Raw genomic sequence first — 18,238 nt, 5'->3', positions numbered from 1 at the left:
GTAGTGGCCCTTCCGTTAATGCATAGCAGTATACATGTCCGCAAGGAGATGTGCTTTGCATTATGGAAGATACTGAGACAAGGAGTGATGAGAGCTCAGTCCACCTTTGCTCGGAGTTGCCTGGTGTTGCACTACCTTACCTCAGTCCTGAGGATATTTTCAGGCCCAAACTTTGTTTGCTTACACTTGGATAAAGGATTAAACTAAATTTATTATGGTGTTCAAATGACTTGGAACATGTGGATTGAATTATGTAAAAAGAGTATAGTTGATCAAAGACAGTAAAAGTACTACAAATATCAGAGTTCTGGAAATAATTAAGGGAATGTGGAGATGGCATCACTGGCATAATCATATCAAAAATGAAGATGTCACAAAAGAAAATGGCATTATTAATATTGAAGAATGTGTAAACTAGAGCTGATCCAGAAGTTATGATCAGTTGAACAAAATGAGAGATGAAAGATTAGGAAAAATGCTCAAATAAAAAATAACAAAGGCTGAATGGAAGACCAAGATATAGGCACAGTTATTGTAGTTAGGAGTTCTTGACAAATAATAGATCAGTTTGGAAGAAATGGTTAATAGGAAAGGTAGCCATGAAATATTGTTTGATTATCATAATATCTGGTATATCCCTTGAGTATATATATATTTGAAATGATGATCATTTTCAAATACTTAAATTTTATCATTTCAGATAGAAGGATGTGAACTGCATGAAAGACTAAAAGAAGTAGAACCATTAAGACAGACTTTAACAACTCTTACTATCCATAGTTCTTTAAGAGATGTAGAAACTATTCTACTTTGTGGTGTTATTCATCGTTCCTCATTAGATAGCACCTCAAATTGGCACCGCTGGCAGTGTATTACTCATGCTGATTTCAGCCATAATTTTATATCCAGGATACATCCAGCAATTGTAAGTTTTTTATTTTGGTATTGACTCTTTGTTTTTAAAAATTTATTTACTTTTTTTTTAATGTTAAATCTGTAGCAATTTACATCTTTAGTCATCTTAAAAAAACTTGGCAAGTTAGCTGAAAATATTTTCGCAACTTACAAAAAACTGTCCCCCCCCCCTCCATCCCTTACTGTATAAATGTTTAAGTTCAAGGACTCATCAGTAGCAATCCCTGCTGAGTTACTTTTTTTTTTATAATAATAATGAAGTTCACTAACAAATGAAAAACCCCTAATCTTATCCTTCAGGTTTAGATTAATTTGTTTACCCTTCAAGTTTAAGATTAATGGATTACACATTAATTAACAAAATTAAGAAATTTCTTTAATAAACAAATTAAAGAAAGAGTGACAAAAACGTACTTGGATAATTTTGAAAATGAGAATTTAAAAATAATATGCATTTAAAAACACTGTGGAAGATGAAAACCAAATATATAAGTAATAAAGATATATCGTATAGTAGGAATAAAACAAAATTAAGAAGACATTGAATTCAGTGGTTATAAATCAAAAAAAAAATCATCTAAATATTAAAAAACTTGTAGTAAACACAAAGTTGAAATGAATTCAACTATAGCATAAATGACAGTGTGCTGGCCATTTTAGTGGATTCATTATCATATAAAGGACAGAGAAAACTGTATTATAGTTGACAAGAAATTATGTTCTTGTTTTGATCCTTACCAGAATACCAGATAAAGAACACTAGTAATATCAACAAAAATCTCACCACTGAAATATCATTATGTGCCATACAATTAAAACACACCCCTGAAATCTTGATGTCCCAATTACTGATTTCCAAAAAAACAAAAACTATTATACCACTCAGAATCTCTGCATGAAGAACCAATCATTATGCAATAAACATGCAAAAACCAACATGGCAAGTTGTTCATAACTGACTTTCTCTTTTATATATATGATGATAAATGCATCAAAATGAACAGCATACTGTTATTTATATGCTATTGTTATGCTCATGTATTAGTTTTCACTTTCCACTTTGTTTTCCAATCTCATATTAATTTCTGGATTAGTTTTAAAGTATGCAACTAAATGTTGCCATCATCATGATCTCCAAAATTATTCAGGTGTGTCTCGTCTGTTACTCTTACTAATTTAAAAATTTTTGATTAATAAGTAATCTAATAATCTTAAACCTGCAGATTAGTAAGCATGGAAAGCTTCATTATTATAAAGCTTAGGCGTTAGACAAACATCAGAAGCTACATGGAAATTTTTTCAGATTATTCAAAATATTTTAGTAGCATAATTTTGCTGTCATTTTAATAAATATAGCTATAAAAATATTTTAAAAAATTATTTCTAATAAGATAATATTTGTGAAATATTCAACCTTGACGGATATAAAGATTCCATTAAAAAAAATTAATATAAATAATTTTATTACGTTCTAAATGTTTTTAAATAAAAACTGTTTAATTTTTTTTCTTATTGTAAACGAAATCAATGCAATGCTAATTAATTGTTAAATGAATAAATAAGATATTAAAGAAAAATGTTTTATTTTTTATTTAATTATTGTGTTAAATTTATCTTATAACATTGTAAAGTTAGTGTATCTCTGTTGATTGTGTATATGTCTGTGTATTTTGTATCACCTCCCCCCCATGCATGAGAGACTGCAAAAGTCTATATCAAATCAATGTCATGTGTGGGCAAGGGTGAAAAGAAATCTGATGATATTCTTTTGAAGATTTGGAAGTTGTAATTTCTGAGGAATACTTCATGAGAAAGAATGTCCCACAGAACTCAGACAGATATCAAAGATGAATAGGAGTAGCAGATTTACCAAGTCAGCAGTTCAACTATAGAAAGATGTTGAGCAGCTGTTGCTTGTGTAGAGGGAATGATGGCTGCCATTTATGCTTCATGGAAATATCTATAGAAGAGGATGCAGTGTGGAAACTATCTCTAAGACAGTTTCTGGATTAAAGTTTGTGAGGAAGGGGGTCATCAATTAGCCAAACTGTCCTCTTTTGAACAACAAAAATTTTTAGAGAGATTAAGGTGCACTTAAATATATGAAAACATTATTTGTTGGGCAATTTTGTGAATTGTATAGATAGGGTGTGTAGCTGGACAGATGCAAAGTAACATTGTTGAATGAAAAAAGATGCCAAGATTTTTTTTTTTTTTTTTTTTTTTTTTTTTTAATAAGCCAGGGATACAATAGAAGTGATGTGATTATGCCAGGAAAGGCTAGAAGATTCCTGGTCATTCTGAGAACAAAATTTGTTCTTGACAGTTAAACCAAGCATATCAAAGTAAGGGGATGGTTAAAAACTTTTTTTTATAGGGAAAAAAAAGTCAAAATTATTTAAAATAAAGAGCCAATAGGCTTCATTTTGGCAATGTAAAACATTATTTAAATTAAATTAAATATAAATAATAAATTATTTATATTAAATCCCACATTGTTTTAAAACCGAATAAAAAAACTCAAAGATCGGAATCAAAGAGTTTCATACCGAATATAGTAACTATAAAAGTATCGGCGACTACTAGCATAAGCTAAAGCACATAGTTCAAGTACGTAGTACAAACTAGGGAAACTCGCTGCAAAGGTGGAGAAAGTTCTGATCGCTATTTTTAGTATTTCACATAATGTAAAACCCATCTCCTAGGAGATGTATGATGTTATACATTATGTTATGGTGGGAGGTCACTACCCAGACTGGTTTCGATTTTTATTGAGATCTCATCAGTGAGTAGCTAGACCAAATATAATACTAAGGGTATAGCGAAAAGAACTTATGTACTCTGCTATACGAGTTGTCAAAAAGGTGCACCCATAACTTATTTAAAATAAAGAGCCAATAGGCTTCATTTTGGCGATCGTTGAGTTTTTTATTCGGTTTTAAAACAATGTGGGATTTAATATCCCCTTAATTTAAATGTTTTACATCGTGGGTGGTGAAAGCTTAAAAAAAATCAACTATAGATTGCGAATGCCAGAATCTGTATTGATGGTCACTGATTAGTTGGTAGGGCTCTAGGTAGTTCAAGAGTTTGTTGTGGATGATCTTCATAATTTTAGAGAGAACAGAAATGAGTGCAATTCAGCAATACTTCATTGATTGACTTTTATCACCTTTTTTTGAGTGGGGGAGAGACTGGATGTGGGCCTCTTTCCATGCTGTATATTTCCATGATGGCAGTTGAATAGGATAGATTAGTGTTTCTCAACAGTCAGGCCGTGGCCCTTTACCGGGCTGCGAGAAGTTCTCCTGGAATTTGTCATTTTAGTTTTCTAAGTATTTTTCATGAATAAATATTTTATAGTGGAAAGTATTCTGAGGAGAATAATATTCGTGAATGTGTCGAAAAGCTCAGACCCAGAATGCCTACATAACATCTGTGTAGCAAATGTCAGTGACCAAGCTGCTTACTTTTAAACCTAGAAGTATTTATGAATTATTGTTAATTTTCACACATTGAAATCTTTCAACATTCAGGAAAAGGAATAACACTTTTTATTACTGGTCATAAAAATTGCCTGCAAGTCGATTACAACAATGGGCGGCATATCCTATGTTAACAAAACTGAACGAAATAACATCTGTGTTGCAAATGCTAGTGACCAATCAGCAAGGAAGTATAAAGAAAATTTTTCCATTGAAATTGAAGATCAAGGTAGTCTGTATCTGGTTCTCAGATCTAGTAATACTGAATACCTTCTTCGCAAGTTTGTATTGCAGTGTGTAAGTACTTGTTTCGAAACCGGAGTGCCATGATTTTTTAAAAGTAATAGGCCTACAGATTTAAATTTTAATATGAATAAGAGACAAGGGACTTTGTTTAATTTTTGTGTTAAGAAATCTTGTTATTGAAGGTGTTTGTATGCAACAAATAGTGTTTCATCCGCCTCGAGATTTCATTAGTCCAGTGATTGATAACTAATTTAAATGTAATTTTATTATTTGTCAACATGCCACACCATATACATGAGTGTAATAATACTCTTTATGATTGTCATAATTAATTTTTAATACTTATGTTAGTTTAATGCAGTGTTTCTCAAACTTCAGATATCTGCATACCCCTTCTTAAATTTTCATTATTACCAAGTACCCCCTAATTAATTAATTAAAAAATAAATTCATTAATTATTAAAATTAAATATTTATTTTATTTGAATTTATATGTTCATGTAAACAAAAAATATGATTTATTTTTAAATTTTGGTTCTCTAGAGATGTCAGACGACACACACTCATCAATTTCATTTGATCCAAATGCAATATCAACATTTTCTTATTGCTTACAGCTACTTGTATTTGCTATATTGCTCTCTTTTGGGGGTTTTATAAATCCAATCTTTAACCAATGATCCATACGTAAGAATTTGAAAGTTAAAAAATCGTGTTGTGAGATACGTGCAGGAATTTTCGGAAACTAAAGTTTTCAGAAAAAAACTGAAAATGGCGTGACTTACCAAGAAGCTCCTACTTGCTATCACTACTTTTGGCATCGAGAACAGTTTCTTTGTGTGCATCGTCAAAGTCATCTACCCAAATAGTGTCATCTTCTTTCCAATTATTTCAAGCAAAATTTACAAGTAATTTACAAGACTTGAGATACATAGAGCAGCAGAGAACTGCATATGATTGGTGTGCTATTAACAAAAGACAAATTAGCATTAATTAGACAAATGCTAACATTGAGTTGAAATGCTAATTCCCTTCAACCGAATTCCATAATATCTGAAACACGTTCACTATATATTTCTTAGTCATTAACTCGTTAATGACGGGGGTGGTGTCAAGTAAAACCATATGTTCCACCAGCAACATATGGTTTTGCTTGGTCTATACAGCAGTTTCTGTTGGAGAGGGGATGTGATTCATTAGTTAGTGCTGTTTATCCCGGTTGTCTCTGATTGCACTGTTTGTTGAAAAACATAATTACTCCTTTAATTATGCATAGCCGAAAATTGCCACGTACCCCCCTAACAACCTTTCGCATACCCCCAGAGGTACGCGAAAGGTTGTTAGGAGGTACGTGGTTTCGCATAACTTTGAGAAACACTGGTTTAATGTATGAACTTAAAAAAATTAGAAACTATTTACAAGTAAATTTGTTGGGACCTGGCCCTCGTCTTATAAAAAAGAATTTATCAGGCCGTAGTCTTACAAAGGTTGAGAACGACTGGAATAGATTGAAAAGGCAATACAGGATAGGTGTCAGTTCTGGAGCACAAGTTTTTAACACAATAAGTAGGATACTATCAGAACCAGATGCTTTGTGTGTGTCGTTTGTTGAGGAGCACTATAGAATACTGTCAGACGCCATTTTGGTATTTAGGTTGGTCAAGATTCTTGTGATCATCTTTCTGGTCAAAGGCTATATGAAGCATACTAAGAAATGTTCCAGGTAAATCTGGAGATGATTTCTTTAGCATCTGTGCAAGAGTTGGATGAGAAGAAGGATGCCAGGTTATCAGCTTTATCTTTAGATATTGCAGTAATGCCATGATGATGAGAGAGGTGGGAACACAAATTGAAGAAATTGCACCCAACATATTTTACAAGAGACCAGAAGGCATTACTGTGGCACAGATGGCAAGTTTTCTACATTTATCCCTTTCAGAATTAGATGTAATGTTAATGATTGTTTTGCATGAGTTTCGGGCTTCATTGTAGGTTGTTTGTGAAGCTGGAGTTTTTGGATACTCAGTATTTTAAACAGACTAGAATGAAAACTCATTCCAGCATAGATAATTTCTGCCACATGATTGCAGGTAAATCAGAAGAGAAGGTAGTCTGGCCACACAAAGAAGAATTAATTCTCTGAGATCCTCACACTTAGCATTGTTGTAGTGTCAAGGATACGAGGTTATGAATGGTTGAGGGGAGGGTATTCCATTAGAGATGAAACTTATGAGATTATAATCTAAATTACCAAGAGAGGAAGTCACGTCAACATTGTACCCAGAAGGAGAACTTGTTAAGAAAAGATTCAAACTATTTGGGTGAGTGAAGAGGATTGTCAGGTATTCTAGATGAACAGTTTGCATTAAGTCATTGCTTATAGCATATAGTTCAGTATCTCTTCCAGCTTGGCCAGTCGAATTGGAAAAAGAACACCAGTTAGTCACCAAGGAATGGATTTCATTATTAGAATAGTTTAGATTGCAGGAAATCAAACTTCAAGGAGAAGAATTCAGTGATTTTTAGAATTGGGGGATCAGTAGAGACAGCATATGAAGAATACTCAATGAGACAAATTATACTTGACAAGATATTCTATTGTTTAATCCTTTATCCAAGTACTACAAAAATACAAAGTTTTCATGTGAAGTATCTTCATCACTAGGCTACTTGTATAGGCTAATGCCTTCACATCAGTTGACTTAGTATTACATAATGCAAAACACACTTCACTTCCTTTCGGGCATGCATTATGCATGCACAATGCGATTCACCTTTATTTAGTCCTTTTCAATAGGAGCCAGGCATAGGAAAATGGAAATACAGGAAAATACCACAATTGAATTAAGGCAGAAGTCATATATTTCCATATACAAATAGTAAAAAGGTGTATCACCTCATTAAATCTATTTGTGTGTGACTCCTACTGAAGAGACTTCAGTGAAGGTCGAAACTGGTCTGGGTGGTGACTTTCTCATAATACATTATGCATGTCCAAAAGTTTTTTATGTCGCTCTTACCCATGAAAGGTTTTATTTGTAAACTTATAGTACATTCATACCATGGGTGGGCTAAGGGTTTTTTTTTCCCTATTTAATTGATTTTATATATATATATTTTTAATTTTAATTTATTTTTTACAGTCTGGAAACACTGCTGTAGAGACCAAACATAAAACATTTTTCAAGTCACTTCAGGCCTGTAGTAAGCAGGGCAGTGATCTCACACTGGCTATGAAATTCACCTACCACTTAAAGTCAGTCACAAACATTCATCCCACAATTTGCTGGTTGATGTACAAATAAGCTAATCACCCAGCCAACAGTGCAGTAAGTTTGATTTGCATTTTTGGCTACTAAGGCAATTGGTATGAAATCATAATCTTCTGTATACAAGTAGCCTAGTGGTAAAGATACTTCATGTGCAAACTTTGTTTGTTTGCACTTGTTTAATCTTTGGATAAAGGATTAAACAAGAATATAATTTCTTGGTAAGTATGATTTTTTTTGTACTCAAGTTGAAACATATTCTGCATGCGGCAGAAAGGGGAGATTCAAGGTTAGACATTCTGTAGCAAGAAATAATTTGCTGAACAATTTTTATATCTCAGATATAGAACATATATTGTACCTACTATTTCATCTTTTTTGTGTATGAGTGCAAATTTGTTTCCTTTTCAATATCTTTCCCCCTACCTTTCAGCATGAATGGCATGATTCTCATCCAAAGAGCAGGCATTAAATCTTAAAACATGCATTTTCAAAAGATGGTGATTTATTTTATCCAAAAACATCTAAAAAAATAATAAAAGTTGGTTGAAAATAGAGGCCATTGCCAGTTATCTAGCTTTGATCAAACCTGGATAACTGCCAGGAAACCTCCACATAGCCTCTAAGAAATGCAAAGAACCAACTGGTTGCTTGGGCTAAAGAATACTGAAACTGGACAATTGAAAATTGGCAACGTGTAGCCTGGAGTGACGAATCACGATTTAAACTTCATATCGCCAATGGGAGACTGAGGATATGGCACCAATCCCATGAAGCCATAGATCCTGCACGTCAGGTCAGAACTGTACAAGTTGATGGTGGCTCAGTGATGGCCTAGGGTGTCTTCATTTTGGATTTCTTTATCTAGTAAGGTGTTGGACACTTTACTAGATAGCTTCCCTAATTCAATGGCACTTCTGTGTAGAATGAATTAATCATTTTGAAATATTTGTTTTTTCAGTTAATAATAAACTTATATTTCTTTTTCACTGTTTATAATGTATTTATTGAGATTTGCATATAACAGCATTGTATAAACAACATTGTCATGTGTCAATTCTTTTTGATTATGTAAAATTTCTTACATCATTTGAATAATGCATTTTTGGTCATTTATTTATTTAGAAGTTGCTGTATGCGGTGAGTCATCTTGATCTTAGTCATAATTGTATCAGAGAGGTCGAACATCTAGAATCTTTACCCAGCCTTGAAATTTTGAACTTGGCTCACAATAAAATTAGCTATTTGGAAGCATTGCACACCAGACTAGGAAACATTAAAACTCTTCTTTTGAATGGTAATTCTATTGAATCATTACAAGGTAAGGTGAATTTTTAAAGCTTAAGATATTTTGTTTTGAGTTTCTACTGGTCATTCAATGTTTTTTTTTATTATTATTATTTTGATTTTTAAAATTTTTTTTACCACATCAGGTTTCTGCAAATATGCCAAAATATTATTGTTCACTTCTAAAAATGGTATATAATTATCATTTATATTGTAAATAAAAACCAGCATAATTGAGAGGGGGGGATGTCTTTTGAATATAAACAGCCAAAATTCAGATAATTCGTTTTAGCTTCATTATTGCCCAGAAATATGTTGACCAAATGTTTAAACGATTTCCTAGCCTCTACTTCTGTTTTTATATATGCTTTTCCAGTTCTTCATCTGTTAATATATCCTAATTTGAGGTCAAAACGAGACGTTTTTTCCCTTAATATCTCAAGGGTCATTACTTTAGTGGGTACAGAGGTGGCAAACCCGAGGTACCTGATTTATTACATGTATATATAACAAATGTAATATACATTTGTTATGTTATCTTTTTTTCTTTCTTTTCTTCTTACTCATTCCTCCAATGTTATTAGAATATTTGAGGGCTAGGGGTGAGTCTTTCCTATTTTGCTATTTCATTTCATCCTGTGCAATGGAAATTTGCCTTCTCTCCTAGGTATTTGCATCACCTAGTAGGCTGAAGCCCCAGTCTATCCTAGCCAATGTGGATGAAATGGGACCAGAACCTCCCAGATATGTGAAAAGGGCTTCTGCAGCCCTGCCACTCATTCTTTTCTTGCAGTGACTTCACTCCAAATTGCTAACTTGGTTGAGCCTTATAATGCATCTCATGCTAGATTGGTTGCCACACAGAATAATTATAACCACATCAGGGCTTATGCAGAGGGTCCTATTCAATAAGTACAGTATATTAGAGTCTCCAACAAAAGTCAGTGATATTGTGAATGAGGAATACAAAACATATCAGATTAATCTTAGAGGGGGGAACTTTACACAGGCACATAGAATGTATATGGGGTCTATAAATGGATACTCTTGATATTTTCTGTAAAGAGATTGAAAGGTATAAAATTGACATCATGGGAGTTATAGAGACCAGATGGAATGGAGAACATCACTTCAATAGACAGGATAAGAAGCTAGTTGTGTGTTTAGGAGGTGACTTAAAGCATTATGGGGTAGCTGTGATTATGAAATGAACTTAAGGCTAATCCAACCAATGTGACAGTCGTAGTAGTAGTTATTACCAATAACTAATTACCAAGGTATTGGTAATTAGTTATTACCAATACCTTCTTCCAGAAACACCCACAAAACTATACTTGGACGTCTAACATTGATAGGTCAAGGCATCATATTGATTACATCCTGGCTCTCCAGCAGTGGAAGACAAGCAGTAGAGATGCTTGTCTTCCACTGCTGGAGCATACTTGTCCTAGAGCAGACAAGCATCATCCTGCTAGACTGGATGTTAGAGAAACATCAACTTGATTGGATGATCTTTTGGAGACTAGTGAGGAGAATTCACCTGAAATGCTTTGGGAAGGAGTCAAGGTTATAAGACAGGATACTGCCAAGAAGTATCTTGGCCCAATTAGAAGATGAAAAGAACCATGGATATCAGATTCAACATGGGATCTGATTAAAGGAGGCAGTTGAAGAAACAAAGAGATGCAGAGACTGAAAAATATAAGAGATTGCATAGAGAAGTCAAAAGATTCATCAGACAGCACAAGGAAAAATTTTACACTCCTAATGCGAAGAGATAGAGTTCCAGATGAGTAGGTGCAATTATAAAAAGATGTTTTGTTTATTTTTGTGACCTAACACACAAGTTTAAACCCATAGTGAATGTCATCGATGACAGGAATGGAGCAGTACTAACAGAAGAACTGGAAATCAAAAACAGATGGAAAGAATACTGTAAGGAACTGTACAACATAGAGGATAAGGAAAATCTGTAGATGCCCTCTCACTAGAAAAGTTTGATTTGAAACCTCCTCCATTTAGGCATGAGGTTGGAAGAGCAGATAAACAGCTTAACAGCAGTAATGCACCAGGTGCTGATGCAATCCCAGCAGAGTTAATTAAGGCCACAGGAGATGGAGGGATAAGAGTGTTTCATAGATTGATTACAAGAATATGGAAGATAGGATCATTGCTTAGAGACTGGAAGAAGTTGGTTTTCATATTACTATATGATAAGGAAGATATGATGGATTGTAAGAACAATAGAACTATTAGCTTAATATCTCATGCAAGAAGATATTATTAAAGATTATTCTAAATAGGATTGATGCCAAAGTTGAGGCAGAGATGCCTGAGGAACAAGCAGGTTTTAGGAAAAGTAAGGGTACCATACATCGGATCCTTTGCCTTAGATATAAAATATAAAAAGATATAAAAATATAAAAAATTTAGATTCTCTATGGTGACATGTTTCATAGACTACTATAAAACTTTGTCTTCAACATGTGAAACTGGGAAGTAATGAAAATAATGGGTTTTCCTCAACACACAATCAGATTGATAGCTAACTTGTACAGTGAGCAAGAAGCCACAGCAAGAACAGGTAGTGGATTAACTGATTGGCTACAGGTTAAAAAGGGAATTAGGCAAGGATGTTCTACTTTCTCCTCACCTGTTTAGTATCTATGCTGAGTAATTCAGATTACTTAATTACCTCAGTAATCCGAGGTATGCTGATTATACAGCATGCATCAGTACTCCTTTGTAATGACAATAGAACTAGGATGAATTCTTGACAAGATCAGTAAGGACAGAGAACTTCAGCTCAATCGTAGCAAGACAAAGATTATGATACTCAAAGGAAATACAGATAGGGAAGCTCCTGAGAAGCAAATGCACCTTAATGGAGAAAGAATTGAGGAAGTCAGCAAGTTCGAGTACCTGGGATTATATGATTAATCAGGTATGCTGATTATACAGCATGCATCAGTACTCCTTTGTAATGACAATAGAACTAGGACGAATTCTTGACAAGATCAGTAAGGACAGAGAACTTCAGCTCAATCGTAGCAAGACAAAGATTATGATACTCAAAGGAAATACAGATAGGGAAGCTCCTGAGAAGCAAATGCACCTTAATGGAGAAAGAATTGAGGAAGTCAGCAAGTTCGAGTACCTGGGATCCATTATTAATGTGAAGAATTGCTATTTAGAAGATGTCAAAAGAAGATAGGAATAGCTAAAACAACAGTCAGAGATTTGTCTAAATTCTGGAAGGATGGATCTTTCTCCACAGGAACAAAGTTGAGGATTTTGGATTCAACTGTTTTTCCAACAGTGACTTAGGTGCAAGACTTGGAACCCAAAGAAGTCTGATAGGAAAAGGATAGCTGCTTTTGAAATGTGGTGTTAGAGAAGGCTGTTGAGGATATCATGATATACTGAAAGGCATACAAATGGATGGGTGATAGAAAGGATTGGTAGAACTTTAAGACTCCTTAAGGATATTGACAGAAGAAAGTTGAAATATTTTGGACACATTGAAAGGATGGAAGGAGGACTTCTCAAAACAGTAATAGAAGGTAAAGTACCTAGAAAATTATGAAGAGTTAGACTGTCAGTGAAATGGATGGATGGTGTGTCTGGAGTGACTGACTTCAGAGAGTTGAAGCTTCCAGAAAAGCATACCACAGGATCACCTGACAAGGACTAGTCTGTCACATCACTGAGCATTTGAGTGCCTATACGGAGTGCCTATATTCATTCATTGCCATCTGTTGATGGCAATGAATGAATGGAATATTTGGAAATCTTGCAGTTGGATGTTGAAATGTAGTTTTGTTATTGTCTGCTTCAACAAAGTTTTGTAGATGAATTAATGCAGAACTTGGTTAATTAATTTGCAGTTTTGGCAGAAGTATTTAATTGGAATCAATGGGGATATGCTTTCTTATGCTGACATAAAATTCCCTTTAGGAAAACATTTTTCTTGACAGCATGCTCCAGTGTTGTCCTGCCCTCAAGTAGGCACAAAAAACAACAACAATTTTTAAAAAATTTATCCTTGCATAACGAGCAGTAATGTATGGTAATCCTTGTTTCTTATTACTTCCATCAACTTAGACCTATTTTTCAGGTCTTCTTTATTCTTTTCATGTTAGTGTGTTCATCCCTTTGTCATGATATCAACACCAAAACAATAAATCACAAAAGATGGCTTGTATTTCACTGAATTTCAAACCAGCATTCTTCAGAGCACAATTACTTGTTGCAATTCACGAGTAAAGGAAACAATTTAAATTGTAACAGACAAAAGACCGAAAGTCCTGATTTGGAGTCCTCTGATATTGCATAAATAACAGTTTTTACTATGTTGGGCTGAACTTGATGTTAAGATACTGTCTTATGAATTTTTGACAGATTAACTTATGAGATTTGGCAATTATTGCATGGCCATTGCCAACTCGATCTAGTCATTACAAGCTAGCATTCAGCAATTGCCAATGCTGACTTGTAACAACTTCTATATAACACTACTAGACATTTAATAAAGACATGCACTTTACACATAGTATAATTTTTTAAATAACAGCTTCACACATGTAAGAGAAAACTAAATAGAATTTATTACTCCTATATATTTAACTTAATATGTCATGTGCTTCATTCAGGGAGAAGGCAGAGGAACTGGTGACAGTATTTAAATTCTGAATACAAAAACGAGTCATACAGCTTGCATATAATATCACTTGTCTCAGTTGCAGCTGTACAGTAGGAGCAAACACTATTAGAGTTCAGAGACCTTGGTATAAAGGTATAATTAATTAATTTAAAAAAATTATAAATAATTAACAGCAATCACTTCCCAAGACTTAGAGATAGGCATACAGTTCAATTTGTCCGATTAAGATGGTGGCATAGGGCTTTACATGATTTGAAAAATAGATGATTAAATTTGAACCTACCGTAGCATAGCCTTTTGTTGATGAAACGAGTATAAACTATTTTTGATATAAGAGGTGAATTTTCCAATAAAGTTTCATAGAATCTTGAAAGATATTTTGCCAAATAATAAGTAGGAGATCCTCTGCAATCAACTATTAGACATAATGGATAACTGACTGTCAGCCAGGTTGGCCGAGTGGTTAGCATATCTGCTCTCCAGCCAGAAGGCTGCAGGTTCGAATCCCACCATGGACATGGATGTTTGTGATTGTCTGTGAAAATACTGGTAGGGGTGGTGGTGGACAGTAGATGGCATTGGTGTAGATAATGCAGTTCGCTGTAGTTGGTGGAGATGGAGAGTTGTAGAGTAGGTGCCCTCTCTCTCGATGAGTCTTTGGACTCATTGGAGGTGTCATGTAATAATAATAATAATAATTTCTGTACTTAGGAAATTTAAACATTTAAAAATCTTCATCTGAATGGCAGTCAGTCTCAAGTAGAGTAATGCGGGCAAATATGAGAATGGAGAACTGGACAATGAGACTTATTTGTGCCTATGGTCCCACAGAAGGTTCTACTAAGGTAGAAGTGGAGGAATTTTTTGATGCTTTAGAAAAAGCAACTGACACAATGAAAAATGAAAAGTTGGTCCTTGTTGGGGATCTAAATAGCAGAGTAGGAAATGATTGTGAGACATACAAAAATATTTTGGGAAAATTTGGAGAAAAGAGCAAAGCTAATAATAATGGCAAATATCTGTTGGATTTCTGCTCAGGACATGGACTGGTTATTACTAACACCATGTTCCAACATAAAAATGTGCACGAATTCACATGGAGAGAAGAGGCTAGGAATAAGAAAAGTCTCATTGACTATGTTATTGTTGATAGTGATGTTTTCTCCCTGGTGCAGGACACCAGAGTGCACAGAGGATTTGAAATTGGAAGTGATCACTATTTAGTCTTGAGCAGGATAAAATTGAATTTCATATTGAAAAGAATAACATGTAAGAAAGTTTTAAAGCGAATAAAAGTTGAGCAGCTCTCAGATGTGAGCTGTAGACTAAAATACACAAAGATTGTTGAAGGAAAAATGAAAGACTTTGAGAACAGGAATCAAACCTTGGAGATTCATTGGCAAACTCTGAAGAAAACATTGATTGATTCTGCCAGAGGCATGTGGTGAGGTTGTATGTAAGGATAAAAAAATCAGAACTCCCTGGTGGACACAGGAGGTTAAAGAGGCAGTGAAGGAAAAAAAGAAAGCATACCAAAAGTTCCTGTCAAATAAGTCAGCTTGTGCTCTTAGAGAATATAGAGACAAATGCAAGAATGCTAAACACTGTGTAAAACTAGCTAAACAAAAGTCATGGGAGGACTTTGGCAAGAATATAGAAAATAAATATCAAGAAGGTGGCAAAATATTCTGGAGGTTGTTGAAGAAGCTTAAGAATGGAGGAAAGAGTGCTATAAAAGGAATTAGAGATGATAAAGGTGACATGAAAACGGGAGAAAAAGATATCCTTGAAGTATGGAGTAATTACTTTAAAAAACTGCTAAATGAAACAAGCAGTGATGACAGCACAGTGGTAAAAAACACTGACCAGGCATGCAGTCAGGAATACATATCCATACTTGAAGTAGAAAAAGCCATCAAAGGCTTGAAATGTGGAAAGGCAGCAGGAGTAGATGATATTCGACCAGAAATGCTGAAGTATGGTGGTATAAGAGTCTTACAGTGGCTGCACTGCATAGTTCAGAAAGCCTGGACAGAGGGACGAATTCCCGATGATTGGAGTAGAGCTCTCATAGTACCCATATATAAAAAGGGAAATAAAACTGCATGTGAGAATTACAGAGGTATTTCCCTACTGAGTGTTCCTGGCAAGATCTATGCAAGTATACTTGAGAAACGGTTGAGAAGAATTGTGGAAGAAAAGCTTGGTGAAGAACAAGCTGGATTCAGGAAAAATAGAGGCTGTCAGGATCAGATCTTCACTTTACGACAAATAGTCGAGAAAGCATGGGAATATAACAAAGATATGTATTTAAGTTTTGTCGATCTGGAAAAGGCATATGACGAGGTGCCAAGAGAGAAGCTATTCAATACGCTGCAGTTATATGGTGTCAATGGGACATTATATCATGCAATACTTAGTCTTTATTTGAGTTGTAAGTCAGCAGTTAGAATTGAAGGAAGTACAGGAAGATGGTTTAATGTTAAATCTGGTGTGAGACAAGGATGTACATTATCCCCTCTGTTATTCATTATCTATATGGATCGCATTATGAAGGAAAGTGGTATTAAACATGATATCGAAATTGGAGATGTTAATGTCAGCTCTTTGCTCTATGCGGATGATGTTATACTTCTAAATAAATCCGCTACAAGTCTGCAAGATTCTCTGACTAAATTGAATAGCTGTTGTAATAGATATGGTATGAAGGTCAGCAATAAAAAGACAAAGACAATGAAAATAGGCAGAATCATTGAAAATGTCATCTGTGTTGTGAATGGAGAACCTGTGGAACAAGTAAAACATTTCAGCTATTTAGGCACGATTTTTACTGAAGATGGTAAATTAAATATAGAAACAGACAACAGAATCAGCAAAGCTGGTATGGTGGGAAGTCAATTGAATAAATTCATATGGAATAAGAGAGAAATTAGTCGCAACACTAAATTAGATGTATACAAGACGGTGTTCAAACCAGTTTTAACTTTTGGATCTGAGAGCTGGGTCAGAAGTAAAACACTTGACCAAAGACTAGAGACTGCAGATATGAGAGTCCTGAGAAAGATTATAGGCGTGAACAGGTGGCATCAATGGCAGTATCATATTAAAAACGAGGATATTAGGAAAGAACTTGACATTGTCAGCATCCAGGAATGCGTTAGCAGAGCTAATCTCAGGTGGTATGGTCACTTAAACAGAATGGGCGAGGAAAGATTAGCAAAACAAGTGTTCTCTGCCAGGTTGGCAGGAAAACGACCGAGAGGAAGACCAAGATATAGGTGGATTGATGCGGTACAAAGTGCTTTAGACAATAGAAATATAAGAGCTGATAATATTGGAGTGTTGACAAGTAACAGACTGATTTGGAGGAAAATTGTAGATAGAAAATTAATAATGATGTAATTTTTTTCATGTAGTACTATCATATCCTGTACACCCCTTGAGGGTACATGGCAGGAATTTGATGATGATGATGAAAAATCTTCATCTTCAAGAGTGAAAGGATGGTTTCTTTTGATGTAGTCTCACTGTTTACAAATATAATACTTCAAGAAACTGTACAGCTTTTAGAAGTAGAATTTCCTGATGATATTGTTAAATTGCTCACGTTCACTATCAGTGTTGATTATTTTATTTTATGTGGCGTAAATTATTTCAGCAGATGAAGGATACTGCATTGGTTAGTCCTACATTGTGTGCTTTGGCTGATTATTTTTTGGAGTATTTAGAGGATCAAATTTCTAACCATTTCTCCTCAGCCTTGAATTTGGCTACATTTTGTGAATGAATCTTTGCATTCTGGTCTCACTCTGAAACAGAACTACTTCAGTTTCTGTATAAAATTAAACATGAATCTAACCACAATACATCATGACTCTGCTGATAATATTGAATTTTCTGTTTACAAGAAGCCATCCTTTACAGGCAGATCCATGCACCTTCACATCATATCATCCTTCACAAAAATAAGTATTATCAAAAGCCTTGTGCACAGAGCATGCACAGTTTCTTCTCTACTATTAGAAGAGAACAAATGTAATAGAGAGAGTAATTTGTTATCTTCTATTAGAATTAAATAAAATAAACCCTATTAATGGATACAGCAAGACTTTGATGTAGAAATTATTTGATAACTATCAACCCTTTTCCAAAATGTAATCTCTAATGTAAAAGGATCGTCATGTCCTACTTTAAAGGACCATTGCCATGTATAATTTGTATACCACCTTCCAACCAGCCCAGAAGTTGTAATCTTTCTTACTGCTTATCAAAGATACATTATCACTGCTATGCTTGCCTGCTGTTTATGAAAGTAGCAAAGATGACCTTTCTTGTCATCTTTGCTACTTTGGACAAGAACCCAAGAACATCAA

General features: G+C 34.4%; 1 protein-coding gene across 1 annotated transcript in view; it reads left to right on the top strand.

The window, feature by feature from the left end:
• LOC150101905 (uncharacterized) overlaps positions 1-18,238 on the top strand; it is a 284,552-nt gene that overhangs the window by 160,400 nt on the left and 105,914 nt on the right. Inside the window, exons 7-8 of the mRNA XM_090399927.1 lie at positions 701-925; positions 9,041-9,241. Coding sequence (XP_090256053.1) covers positions 701-925; positions 9,041-9,241 — 426 coding nt within the window. The remainder of the gene's footprint in view (positions 1-700; positions 926-9,040; positions 9,242-18,238) is intronic.

Source organism: Typopeltis vanoorti, chromosome 11 (genome assembly GCF_054136105.1).
Source record: "Typopeltis vanoorti isolate ZY-2024b chromosome 11, IOZ_Tvanoo_1.0, whole genome shotgun sequence".
NCBI classification, from domain to species: domain Eukaryota; kingdom Metazoa; phylum Arthropoda; class Arachnida; order Uropygi; family Thelyphonidae; genus Typopeltis; species Typopeltis vanoorti.
Note: the sequence above shows the minus strand (reverse complement) of the source record. Positions and strands in the feature narration are given on the sequence as shown.